This window comes from Bombus fervidus, chromosome 7, assembly GCF_041682495.2.
Source record: "Bombus fervidus isolate BK054 chromosome 7, iyBomFerv1, whole genome shotgun sequence".
NCBI classification, from domain to species: domain Eukaryota; kingdom Metazoa; phylum Arthropoda; class Insecta; order Hymenoptera; family Apidae; genus Bombus; species Bombus fervidus.
The window spans coordinates 17,540,067-17,553,100 of NC_091523.1; the positions used below are offsets into that span (position 1 = coordinate 17,540,067).

The following is a 13,034-nucleotide window of genomic DNA, read 5'->3' on the forward strand; positions in this document are numbered from 1 at the left end:
TTCATGTACAGATTAACGTACGTACGCGGAACAGCGAGCCTAATTTCACGTTCATCGCGGTTGAACCCAACCCACCTAGCTTTTCGAACGAATCTTCTCTAGGATTCGTTTCTATCGCGCGTTATCCTCTCTGAGAAACTTCCAATTTTTCGAAATAGATTTCAAATTCCGACAGTATTGGGTGGATCGAAAAATATCCGTGATCTTCGTAATTATGTATCCGACTGGCCTGTATAGTTGAAAAACGAATAACTCCGTACGAAGGAATAAGCGGAAGGCGTAACGTATAAAAGTTGATCTTCTAAACTTAAGCCGAAGCAAAGACAACGTTGCTCGTTTGCGTCGATCACGGTAGTCGACGATCGCGGCTCTACGATAGTTTGACCGAGTCTTGGTAGAAAACTCGACGATAAATTAAATTACGTTCGACGATAAGCCGTAGTCAGTGAACCTACTTAATAAAGAGTTTCTTGTTTATCGTTCGCAGAGGCCACGCTGCCGTGTGACCGTATCGGCTACGCTGTTGCAACTGCTCGTCCTGGCTGTCACGTTCGCCCTGGGAACGGCTGCGATCTGTCCAAACGGCTGCATCTGCGACGACGACAACCTCGTGGTATCCTGTATAGGCGCGAATTTGGACGTCATACCGATCGCCCTGAACCCGAGTATCCAGCGGATAGTGTTGAAGGAAAATCGGATAAAGATAGTGGACGCGGCGGCGTTTCAATTCTACGGGGACCTGAAAAACGTCGATCTATCGAGCAATCACCTGTTTACCATTCCCAACGGGAGTTTCGACGCGCAAAAGCAACTGGTGGAGCTTCATCTCAGACACAACAAGATCTCAGCGTTGACCGAGAAGACGTTTCAAGGTCTGAAATCTCTGACGGTACTGAACCTACGGGACAACTACTTGGAAAGTCTGAAGAACGGTCTGTTTGCCTCGTTATCAAAGTTGGAGGAACTAGACTTGGGAAAGAATCGCATATCTAAGGTAGAGCCAGGAGCTTTTCAGAAATTGGGTACGCTGAGAGTGTTGCATCTGGACGATAATCAGTTGAGAACCATCCCGTCGCCAGCTCTCGCGCCGTTAAACGCCTTGGCTGAGTTGCATATAGGTTGGAACGCCTTCTCGTCGCTTCCGGATGACGCGTTCAAGGGATTGGAACAGTTGACCGTGCTGGATATTACCGGTGCTGGTTTAGACAACATCAGCGACGGCGCTTTCCGAGGCTTAAACGCTCTGCGTACGCTGGAACTGGATGGAAACAAGTTACGAGAAGTGCCGACGAAACAGTTGGCGGTTCTGCCTCGCCTCGAAGAACTCACCTTGGGTCAAAACTTCTTCACGACTCTGAGATCCGGAGCCTTTCAAGGTCTATCCAAGTTGAAGAAGCTGGATATATCCGCGGCGAAATTGTTAACCACCGTCGAACGGGGAGCATTCTCGGACAACGCCAATTTAGAGACTCTGGTGTTGAACAGCAACAAACGGCTGACTACAATGGAGGACGGTTCTCTGGCCGGTTTACCCAACTTGAGGCATTTAATGCTACGTGACAACGCGTTCACCGGCTTCTCAGAGTCTTTGGTAGCCTGGAACGAACTGCGTCGACTGGATTTAAGCGAGAATCCCTTGGTCTGCGATTGTAGCTTGCTCTGGCTAGCCGAGGTTCTCGTCCCGAGAAACTCTAGTCCGGTATTATGCGCGGAACCTCCGGAATCAAAAGGGAAACCCATCAAGGGTATGACACCTGACGAACTAGGTTGCGCCTTCTCCGATCCCCGGAAACAAGCCCTGTTAGCGACTCTATGCGCCGCTGGCTTTGCCTTGCTCACCGGCTTGGCCCTGATTCTCTACTACAGATGTCGCAGACACGTCAGGGACGCGTTGAAAGACTACAAATGGAAGAATCGCGGCATCTCCCGCAAGGAACACGAGTATCAAAAGACTTTCTCCGAGGACGAGTACATGGTGAGATCCGCGTCCACCCACCATCACCACCATCATCATCAACCTCAGTCGCAACAGATCCCTTCTCATCATCACCATCATCATCTTCAACAGCAACAGCTGCAACAGCAGCAACAACAACAACAACAGCAACAACATTCGCAGATAGCGGCGGGTATTAAACCTATACCTGTAACGGAACTGTAGCTAGAACTTCGGGCGGCGAGCCCTGGAACCGGCGGTGTTTGGTTCTTGCCCCATGGCAGCACTACTCTCGCTGAAGGCTTCACCTACATCGACGGGGAGACGGCGCGTCAGATGCGCCGTCCGGGAACGCTGCCCAATTCCGGCACGTCCGGTCATCGTGCTGCCGCCTCTATAGAGGACGGCACCACGCCATTGAGCGTCGCCGGCGATAATTGCTCGTCGACCGGCGCCAGGTTACATTATTCCAATCACTCTTTACGCCGCACGCCGCAACCGCCCCATCTGCCACCTCGCGACACCGACAACTCCTCGGAAAGAACGCAGAACGACTCGAGGCTTCAAAACGGTATACCCGGACACCATCGTGCGCCTCCGCCCCTTCCTTCCAGACATCAATCGTCCTGCAGCCAATCTTCCTACCCTACCCTGCCTATGAACGGCCACGCGACTCACCAGTTCCATCATTTCCCACGCGAGAAAGACAGATCGTCGGCTCGCGAGAGGAGTCGCGATCGGGACGTAGGCCTGCAATCCGTCCCTCATCGGTCCGACAAGCACCGAGATCTTCAGATGGAGATGGAGATGCGCGACGGGCTGGACATGGGCGAAATAGGCACTTATCGAGCGTAAAGATACGCGCAGCACGAAAACGGGAACAAGGTGAACTCGTTTCGGAGAAGGCCAGGGCGCGAATAGGCCGAGCGAATTGAATCGAAGACTGAATTCGAACGTCGAATAGAGACTATCTGACGGGTGAACGAGATTCAAATAGTCCGCAGTTTACGCGTCTCCGTCCGATTTTCGCGCACGCACGTGATACGGTCGAAGAGGCAAAGATGCATCGAAGCGTTAGCCAGCGAACGATATCGATGCAATCGCGATGGAATTGGCCAACTCACGACTAAATCAAATCGAAGACTGATTACGACGGACATCGGTGAACAATATCGACAAGTAATTAACCGATACCGGTACATTCCAATCACCTGTCTGCCAGTCTTCGCTGGGATCGGCCAACACCAATTTCAATCAAATTACAACGTTTTGGTCGATACAGTTTCTCCGAACGTCGATTGTACCGCGTCGTTGTAACGGCTCAACGAGAAATCGCCAATTTTTGCTAAAAAGAACAACCGAAAGGAACGTATAGAAAGATACGCGAGTTATTTTAACGGGAACGATGCTTCGCGCGAGGAATACGAAGAACGAGAGTATATCCGATGGAAATAAGAAGAGAAAGAAGGATTAGTCGCGCGTGCGAATCGAACGAGAGAGTCGATAATGAAAACGTCACGATGCCGAAGAAACTTGGTCGATAGGAAGAAAGGCCTACCCGGCTATCGAGAATTATCAGAAGGTATCGATACGTTTCGCTAGACGTGGACGTTGTAGTTCAGTGACGCTAAGAGCGCTCCAAGGACTTCACGGTAAAAGAAAACCGGACTCTGCGAAGCAAGATGGATCAGATTGGAACGCCCGCGTGTGAAACGTCCGTGTTAGAACTGTGTCGAAAAGACCGACGAAAGACGAGTTCAGTGTACGTTACCGCAATGGTTTTACGCGCGACTATACAACGGTCGTCTTCGTCTTGAACGGGAAGAAAATCGCGTGTTCGACACATCGATGACTTTGAAGATCTTTCGCGAAGAATTCGTAAAGGCGAAAGCGGAAGAGAAGAAGGTTGAGAGAAGACGAAAGTTGCGGACGAACTTGCTGAGAACGACGTTCGACGAACGTGTGCCAATGTTCGAACCGTAAAATGGCACCTCGTTTGTAAACGTAATTCTGAAAAGTTCGTAGAGCGAAACAACCGAATCGAAATCCAAAGAAACGAGACTCGTCGGTTACGCTCCCTTCTCGTCGCTGTCGTTCGCGAACGATCCGACAAAATCATTTCGGGAATTATACCGCGATCACGGTGAGAATCGCGATGAATTTTCAAGCGCCTTAGAAAGCGAATAACTTGAGAAGAAAGACGCCGAGTCGTATTCGGAATGCTCTACCAAGCGTTTCGATCATTCGTTGTATCGTATATGCCCGGCTGTTATCATACGTTATACGTATGTATCATATATTTCGTATTTATTGGCGTGGTATTAGATAACTTTATATCTATCTTTGTATTTTCTGTATTATTTAAGGAAAGAATCGACTGCTTTTTCACATTTCCTTGAGATTTGTACATTTTTTCTCCCGGAAGAGTCGAGCCGATTAACCTTGTAAATTATTGTAAAGATATTTTTTAAATTTAGTCGTGTACAAAGAAAAAATGTACGAATTTGTAATAGAACACCTATTTTCTGAGTACGATTCGTAATAAATGAACGCTCGCACGAAACTCCGCTGCATGTACCCGTGTACTTTGACATCTAATAAAAAGTCGACCGCTTAATTATACCTAAAACGTGAAATATCACAACAAAGGACGGTCTCAAGTTCACAACCTACGCGATGAAATCAAAGGAACCTTCAAGATCGAAAGTAACTTGGACGAAGTTGACTACCGAGAATAATCGCTCGACTGGAATATATTCTCCTTCGCCAATCTGGAACATAAATGTATAACGAACTTTCTTGGACCGGAAGGAACTTTCGTGAAACTGGAACTTGATCGTGAACTTAGGCTTCAACTATTCAGGACGACAACACTGTCTCACGCTCTTTCGGATCGCCATCCAATCGTACTTAAAACAAGCGCTCGAAACAATTTTCTATTTAAGTCCGTGTGTCTTTGATTCGTACTACTACCGTTGTTATTCTATTCTCTGCTTCTAAAGAAAAGTTTCAACTACGGAACAGAAGAAATTTCTATGTTAATTTCCATGCGTTTCATTCGATAGAACGTACATTTCGCTTATTCGTTTTAAACTCGCCCCGGTTAAACGACGAGTCGACGTTCTAGTTGACAGCTAAAGCTACGCGTATGCGATCGAACGTTCATCCAGAGATCCTTCGATTTTCTGGCATCGGACAATGGCTGCATTAACAAATTGAACTGTTAGAAAACGCTTTCATTTGTGCAGAACGAAACTAAAACGGCGTATCGTAAGAGATGTATTCTCGTTTCACGTAGAATCCTAACCATATATAGTATATTTTAACGATGCGAATTTTATTTTCCAAACGAAACGCGAATACGTAGACGCGTGACGTAGTTCAGCGAACCGTACGAGTCGTAGTTCTTCGATCGTTAAAATTTAAGGATTAATTTGTAGCGTCTCGTCGATGAAGATACGTACATCGTTGCCAACGTCGAATATAAAGATTACCGTTCGAAGCTGCCGTATCGCTGATCAAAGCGTCTCGACAGCCTGTAAGCTTCCCTGGCTGCTAAACTTTTGCTTTTTAAACTCGCTATTTCACTGCAACGACCAGAAAAAAGAGAGAGAGAGAAAAAAAAAGGGAAAGAAGGCAAGGAAATACCTCAGAGTGTAAAGAATTTTGCGATAAAGCTAGAAATTTCGGTTGTCGTGCAACGCTGTACCCGTCGTGAAAATCGATTGGCAAGACACGATACCTATACACGATTCTGGTCGCCCGGACCAGCTGTTAACCGACTAGAAGCAAAAACTTATCAACGTATTGAAACGTATTTTACGATTTACGTGTACTCTCGTACTTTAACCACGATCGTTTCACCGCCAACTCGATAGCGATCGAAGCTCGAGCAGACTTTTCCGTTGTTATTCAGAACCGTGTACATTTGAGAATAGCTGGCGGTCGTTTTTATCCCACTGGGACATAGGTGGACATTAAAGGTGTAGGGTGTTCGGTATCTCGATGCAAAATTATTGGTTCCGTGTAGATACGGAATATCGTGAACAATGATAGACCGCGGTGAGATAGAGCCACAGGCATTGAAAAACGATCGTGTAAGCTAACGATATTCGAATAGCTCTCGATTTCTTTTCGGACACGTTCGTTCGTCCGCTGTTTTTCGGAATCAAACTCGCGTATGAAAGAATATATGCGATATTATATCACAAGATTGTAAATAACATTACCTATATCGTTTACAGCTCGTAAAGATTTCCTTTGGTTGTAACAGGTGTATACGTATTTTTCACGCGGTCGCGTACGATACAGTGTATCTTCGTCAAGTACGGAGTATCGCTCGGATAACTCAGTTTACCGGTATTTCGTCGTCTCGAGTTTGTCGCTGCCTCGCCGTTTGCTAATTACGCGATTGCAATTACGTGACTACGATACGATAAAAACAGTTTATCGGTATTCGATCGAACGTTGTCAGAAACGTCGTTCTAATTTCTAAAGTCAAAGTTTCGACGAGAAAAACCACGATCCATAGCTCGGCTCGTTATCGAAAGTAACCGACGTTCCGTGACTGAGAGACGTCTTAAATTCGTCCCTCGATAGCCATCAAAATCCTGTTTCAAACAGCACGAACGATATCTCTCTTTCGATCGGCCAACCAACAACGTTAAGCATTCTCGTTGCTGACACGATACTCGAGACATTCTTTATCCAGTTCGAGTCTACGCAAACTTTTTTCTATTCAGGATATAAAACGGAAAAGAAATGCCAACTTTGAAATAATAATCGATAACTATATATAATGCTCTGTAAAATAAGCGAGCAAATTTTTAGTCGACTTAGCTCGTGTACTGAAATTAATAATTCGTGTCAACGATTTCAGTCGCTGACGTTGGAAGACACATTTCGTCTCTTACGAAAATACAGAAAGGCAAATTTATGATAAGATACATGCGACGAACGAATTTTACGTTACGGAACGCAAAGACGCTATACTGACATTTACGATCGATAGACGGGCTCGTTGAGAGTGAAATTACTTAAAATCTCGTTATAATAAAATCGGCAACGCGAAAGAACATAGAAATCGTACAAAAGATATATTTAGACGGTTTAGCTGGTCTAGTTGATTGCACATTGTACGCGATCTTGCGCACGTATCGCGCCGCAACTCGGCGCGGAGCTCGGTTGGAAAAGATGAGAAGCTCGCGCGGCGAGATTATTTTTCCGGCCGAGTGTACCCTGTGGAATTCCACGGTCACCCCGGTCGAGAAAGGTGACTGCACCTTGAATCGGCTCTCGCGCGCGGATCCCGACCGTCGAGAAGCTAAATTCCAGTTCAGGCCTTTGAACGAGCTTCGATTCCGGAATAGGTTTCGAGCAACCATTCGCCAGCTATTGTTTCGAAGAAGAACGAGAAAATCCTGTGCGCGTTTTCTAATCGCTCGCTTTCATGCGAGAAAACGCGCTTGCAAATTCCCTATTTAAGATTTTTTACTTCAAACGAACATTTTGAAAGGTTTACTTCTTCGGGCTTCTTCGCTTTAAATCGACGATATTTAATAATTTCGTTTACTCGAAGAATTAAGAATCATCGAGCGTTCGTCGAAGATCCGTAATCGAATAACGATAATACAGCGATAGACGCGCGGTACGATCAGTTGCGTGGATGCTGGTAAATGCAAAGAGCGATTCAAACGGTTCGCCATTCAACGCTTCATTCAGAATTGAACAAACTTTGTCCGACAGTATATGTCAGTATAGTATCTGTGTTCGCAACAAGTAGCTTTTAAAAATTCAGTATCTATCCGGTACATGCCAGTCTGACCCATCCGTTTCGATCGCACTATCGCGTTTGGGGAAGTTTTCATTCATAAACGTCAGTGAAAAACATTTATTAACTCGAAAATGGATTAACACGCGTGTACGTAGTATTTTACATTTTGTTTGTTGGGAACGTTAAATCGATGACTGTTAGAGGATTCCCAATTCTATACACGAGAGAGAAAAAATTGCACACCGATATGCGTACCTGATACGTTTGATGTTTCGTTTAATCGTGACCGATATCCATTTGCTTTAACTTGCGACAAAATGGTAAAAATAATTAAACAATTCAAAAAGTTATCCCATAGATTTCGTTAAACCAATTATCTAAAATTACAAACGTTTCGTTTCGTTTCTACAACCGAAGGCAATTGAATTAAACACACGAATCTATATTCTCGAATAGTCGAGATTAAATAACGGATATATTAAATTTTGTATTTTGTAAAACCAACGTATATGTCATATACCTAGTTCTTCAAACTAATCGACTTCGATCCTCTCGCGTGATCCTTTAAATTATAAATTTAAATATACTAGAAATCGAGTGCCATTGCAATTTACCAACGTATTTGAAAAATACGTACGTAGATTGCGAGTCTTTCGTTCTATTCTATATTTTTTTACCTGCTAATCTATTTATTCTAATTAAAATATTTTATCTTATACTAAATTGGTATTTTTATGTTGCAATATATATTTCTTTTAACGTAACCGTAACGTAATTTAAATATCCAACGTAATTACTAAAATTTCGACTATTTCTTCAAAAATATGTTCGATCGATGTCTCGAGAAGCGTTATGATCAGTTGTTCGCTGTTATAGATCAGCAATTAACTGCTAATGTGTCTCCGAAAATATTAAACATCTTAAAACTTTATTTTATTGAGACGGCGAAACGGACAATAGAAGTATAAAGGAAAAAGATATGCGTATATAAAAGCTCGATGTAGCGTGTCAAGACGCGTTTTCAACAAGTGGTTAAGAGATAATTGAAAACGGAATAAGTAATCAAAGTTGCGGCATATTTTACGAAACAACCTAATATCCGTAACAAAACATTCGTAAGCATCTGTTATGCGGACATACGTACTTTAAGAAACTCTTTTTTTTTTTTTTTTTTTTTAGAAACGTCCGTATTTTAATTTTCGTACTTAATCTGGAATCCGTGCCAATCGAATACAGATCGCCTTTACACGTGCACACACCAAAGTAGATAGAAAATTTATCTCGAGGCAAAAGCCTTTGATATTTAAGATTTTACAAAATTTTCTTCCATTATATTCTAACGGGAAAAATAGCATGTTTAGTTGAAGCAAAAAGAAAGATAAATGAAGTTTACATGAAAACCTGCATTTGCTCCGTTCGCTTTCAATTTTGTATGATCGCGTGTACTGCCACTTAACCGAAATATCCGACACCCTCTGTGTTCGTAAGAATCATCGTTTCGCGGCATTTTAGAAATGATTTTAACGCGAAGTCGAATCGCCACTGTCATTCGAACGTAAGCAGAATCTCGAGTGTCGACCGTTTCTCGTTATCCATTGTCGATTCTCGTCTGAGAAATCAAGGAACTAAATACGAAAACAGCAAATCGAAGGTGATTCGCGTTCGAACTGTCAAATGGATCGTCATACGCGTTAAATCCATATAAAAGCGATCAACCGTGAGTAACGATGCATCTAGTTTCGTAAGTTGGACGCTTTCCAAAATACTCGCACAAATCTTATCACGCGTAGCTTTTCAGTGGCCCAAGTTCGCTAACACCGGTGAAAGAGTATCGTATAGAGAAATCGGCATGAACGCGTTCATTGTTGATCAATTTCCATTGTCGATGCCACTGTTTGCCAAACTATAATCTTACGTTGTAAAATTATATCTTTTTCTCGTAGAAAATTTTGCATACGCATTGTGAAGAACTCTACGCCGATTTGAATCCGAGACACGATCTGTGAGCGTGTTAAACCGTTGTTTTTTACCTCATTCGTAATCACCTTCCCTTTATACCTAATATCGGATATATATGTCTACATCAGGTTGGCAGAATAATATTTATCTCGAACGTTCTTTTCTATACGTCGAACGCATTATTATCTAACGTTTATCTACGTAGCGAAGTTCGTTTGAGCGCGATATGTCGTGTGAAACGTATAGAATCGCGAATGTAAATCTTATCGATCGTCTCCGTTATCGAAAATGTAGTAAAAATTCGCTCATAAATTCGTGAAATTTCTTCGCAGAGATCGCGTAACAGGCGTGGAAGAAATGACGAAACGTGTTCGCAAAACGTCCCTAACGTCTGTTCTGTACGAGGGAGAAACTGCTGATATCCTATCCAACGTATTCCGACGAGATGGTCGGGATCGAATTCAAGTAACTCAAAAATTAATGTAGTGATAAGCCAGCATTAAATATATCAGATCTTATTTTTTAAGCAACGCAAGAGTTTGCGGGCGCAAAGGTGTGACGCCTTGAGAGCGAATGTAAGAAAACACAGGGAACCGATGTCTGAATTTCATGACCTGTGTTTTCCACGATCGAATCTGCGAATGCATTGAAAGAACCCTAAGTAGAATGTCCGATTGTAATTAAATATATTGTAAATGTCGGGTCAAATATCGTAGATAGACGGGGAAATATGTAGAAAAACAGAGTATTACTCTATTATGATAAAAAAAAGAAAAAAAAATGGGCGAAGAAAATTGTATATTTTAGGATATGGCTGTCGTATTAAGCAGAAAGAAGAAATAATTACGTAAACGAATTGCGTCGTATCGTATCGTGTTGCTAGTCAATCGACACGTGTTGAAAAATAAAGACGAAGGAACGACGATTCGGCGAGAGTGGTGTAAAGAGCAAGATCGAGTAAATTAATCATCTCACAAATATTAAATTATTGTACAAAATTTAATGCCGATAGTTTGTAAGGCCTATCGTTTTACTTGTACGAGATCCATTTATGTTTATAACGTACGACCTATTCGATACTATCGTGCTAAGTTGAATGGCGCGTAAACTCGTATCTATGCACACGATTTATTCACGTTCCTTTCGCGTACGAGAAACAAGCTGGAGTTCTGACTGGTTCCCAAGTTTCTTTAACTATCGTACGCATTATGATTCCGATTCAACAAACGCAGATTATATAATATTTGAAACAGAATATACTTTGAACTATAATTTGATGATAATTTATTCATATTTTATATCTAACATGGTGTTGAAACAGCGAATAGCTAAAGTTGACTTAAGTAGCTTTTAAAAGATAGTAACACAGGATCATATCAATGTATTTTATACCGACCATTTTTTAAAAATCACGATCGATGACAATATTCCCACCAGAAAGCAAATTCTTTTTCCTTTCTTCTCTCTTTCTCTCTCGTTTTTTTTTTTTTTCTCTCTCTAATACGTGGAGATAAATTTTGACTATATTTAGCAAGATTTCTTCAAGTACATCTTCGTATAAACATTCGTAAAGACTTTTTATACACGAAGATGGTATTATCATTGAAACGGCAATTAATAGAATTAAAGGAAGATATAATACACTGGAACAAGTAAGAACTCTGGCTAGTTTATCTATGCAGTAGCGGCTGACTTCGATGTCCATCCCAATTCTTCGACCACGTGCACTCTGAATCGTTTCCAATTTCAAACAGAAAGACTAAAGGACTCGCGAGGCTTCACGAAACTGTCAGCATGGGAAGGAAGGAGCGAGGAAACGCGTTAGAGGATCAGCCGGCAAACGAAATCTAACATGCACGCGGACACACTGTACATTCGTGTAAAGCATAGCGGAGCCTTATTGAGAAAGCAATATGCATCCTTAAAGAAAAAAAAAAAAACTGCTTAAAGTATTTTCAAGCTGCTAATTCTACTCGAATAATTAATTCCTATGCTAAGTAATATCGAGGCAATGTGGATTCTCGAAAAATGGAGATCGTCTTCTGCGGCTTCGTCATCGCGAAACTGACCGAAGAAGATCACCTTTTTGGAGGACCACCGATGCAACCCACGGATAGCACTTCAAACTTCTTTATACGTACATTCTCTTCTTCACAGCCAACTGGTCGTTTCGATCGTTCACACTGCCACCTAATCTTTTCACTATTTATGTACTTTTACAAAAAATTACCAAATTTAATATTTCTTTTCGAACGTACCAAACGAAGCTTATATCATATCGCGTAATATAATATTTGCATACCTATATATATATTTATGTATATATATATAGCCTATGAACAGTACGTTACGAAAGATAAGCTATTTTGTTCGTTTGTGTGTTTAAAGACGAATAGATTATACTTTTTCTTGTATCAAAGATCAGTAAACACCAGTACGATTATGCTGATTATAAATTGGCTGATTATAAAGGCCATTTCATACGATAATTTATCAATGTTTTGGGTTAATATTTACTTCGATATTCACTTTTTACACTTGTATTCACGTTCGCAATGAAACGGCGTTTTTCGCTACCGTGGGCGGCAGTCAAAGCCCTCTCCACCCCGTATGTAAATACACTACCGAAAATAGTACGTATAAAAATTATTCATCGCCTATACGATACAATTTTCTCCTACTTATTGAATCTTTATTAAAGTATATAATGAAAACGTGAGTGCAGTCCCGGTTCCATCAGCTTCCTCTTCGCCGCTTTTGCCGCGGTTCAACACCGTCGAACATGTAAATATGTGTCGTGAAAAGACAAAATAAAGAGGAGGCCGAGGGAAACACGACGGTGCTCGAGAAAAATAGTAGCGGCGCTCCGTATTTTGGCGTAAAAATTAAGCGAACGTGTAAACTCGTAAAACCAAACGGGAAGAAAGTGGTTTTAGCGAGTCCCTGGGCCATAACATAGGTCACTAAATATAATAATATTATAGGAATATCTCAGCGTTATTTTGTACATAAACAACTTTATCAACGGATATTAAGAAGTCATCAATAAATCTACATATAAAAAGACAATCCGTATAATTTTCTTTTCCATATCTATTCCCCTATTTTATATAGTTCCTCAAATATACTCGCTCCATACATCGGATTAGTAAAATGAGATCGTTAAAGTGTTAGATCGATCCGTTTCAAACCTATTAAATTTATTAATAAACATATATTGTGGAAAAATTGGTATATAGTTTGTGATGTGTCTCATGTGTGAGAATATGTTAATCGTATTATACAAATAATACAATATTTATTTAAATATTTAAGGCGTAACGTAGGCATTGGGCATAGTTATGGAATATAGATCAGTGAACGTAA

General features: G+C 41.8%; 2 protein-coding genes across 7 annotated transcripts in view; both read left to right on the forward strand.

The window, feature by feature from the left end:
* Positions 1-2,161, forward strand: part of LOC139989119 (uncharacterized) — a 264,602-nt gene extending 262,441 nt beyond the window's left edge. For all 6 annotated transcript variants that reach the window (XM_072007101.1, XM_072007103.1, XM_072007100.1 and 3 more), the window contains one exon: positions 488-2,161. In XM_072007101.1, coding sequence (XP_071863202.1) covers positions 488-2,161 — 1,674 coding nt within the window. The remainder of the gene's footprint in view (positions 1-487) is intronic.
* A 111-nt stretch (positions 2,162-2,272) lies between these two features.
* Positions 2,273-11,102, forward strand: LOC139989123 (uncharacterized). The gene has a single exon (XM_072007110.1). The coding sequence runs from the start codon at positions 2,273-2,275 to the stop codon at positions 2,789-2,791; it is 519 nt and encodes a 172-aa protein (XP_071863211.1). The 3' UTR covers positions 2,792-11,102.
* Positions 11,103-13,034: the final 1,932 nt, after the last annotated feature.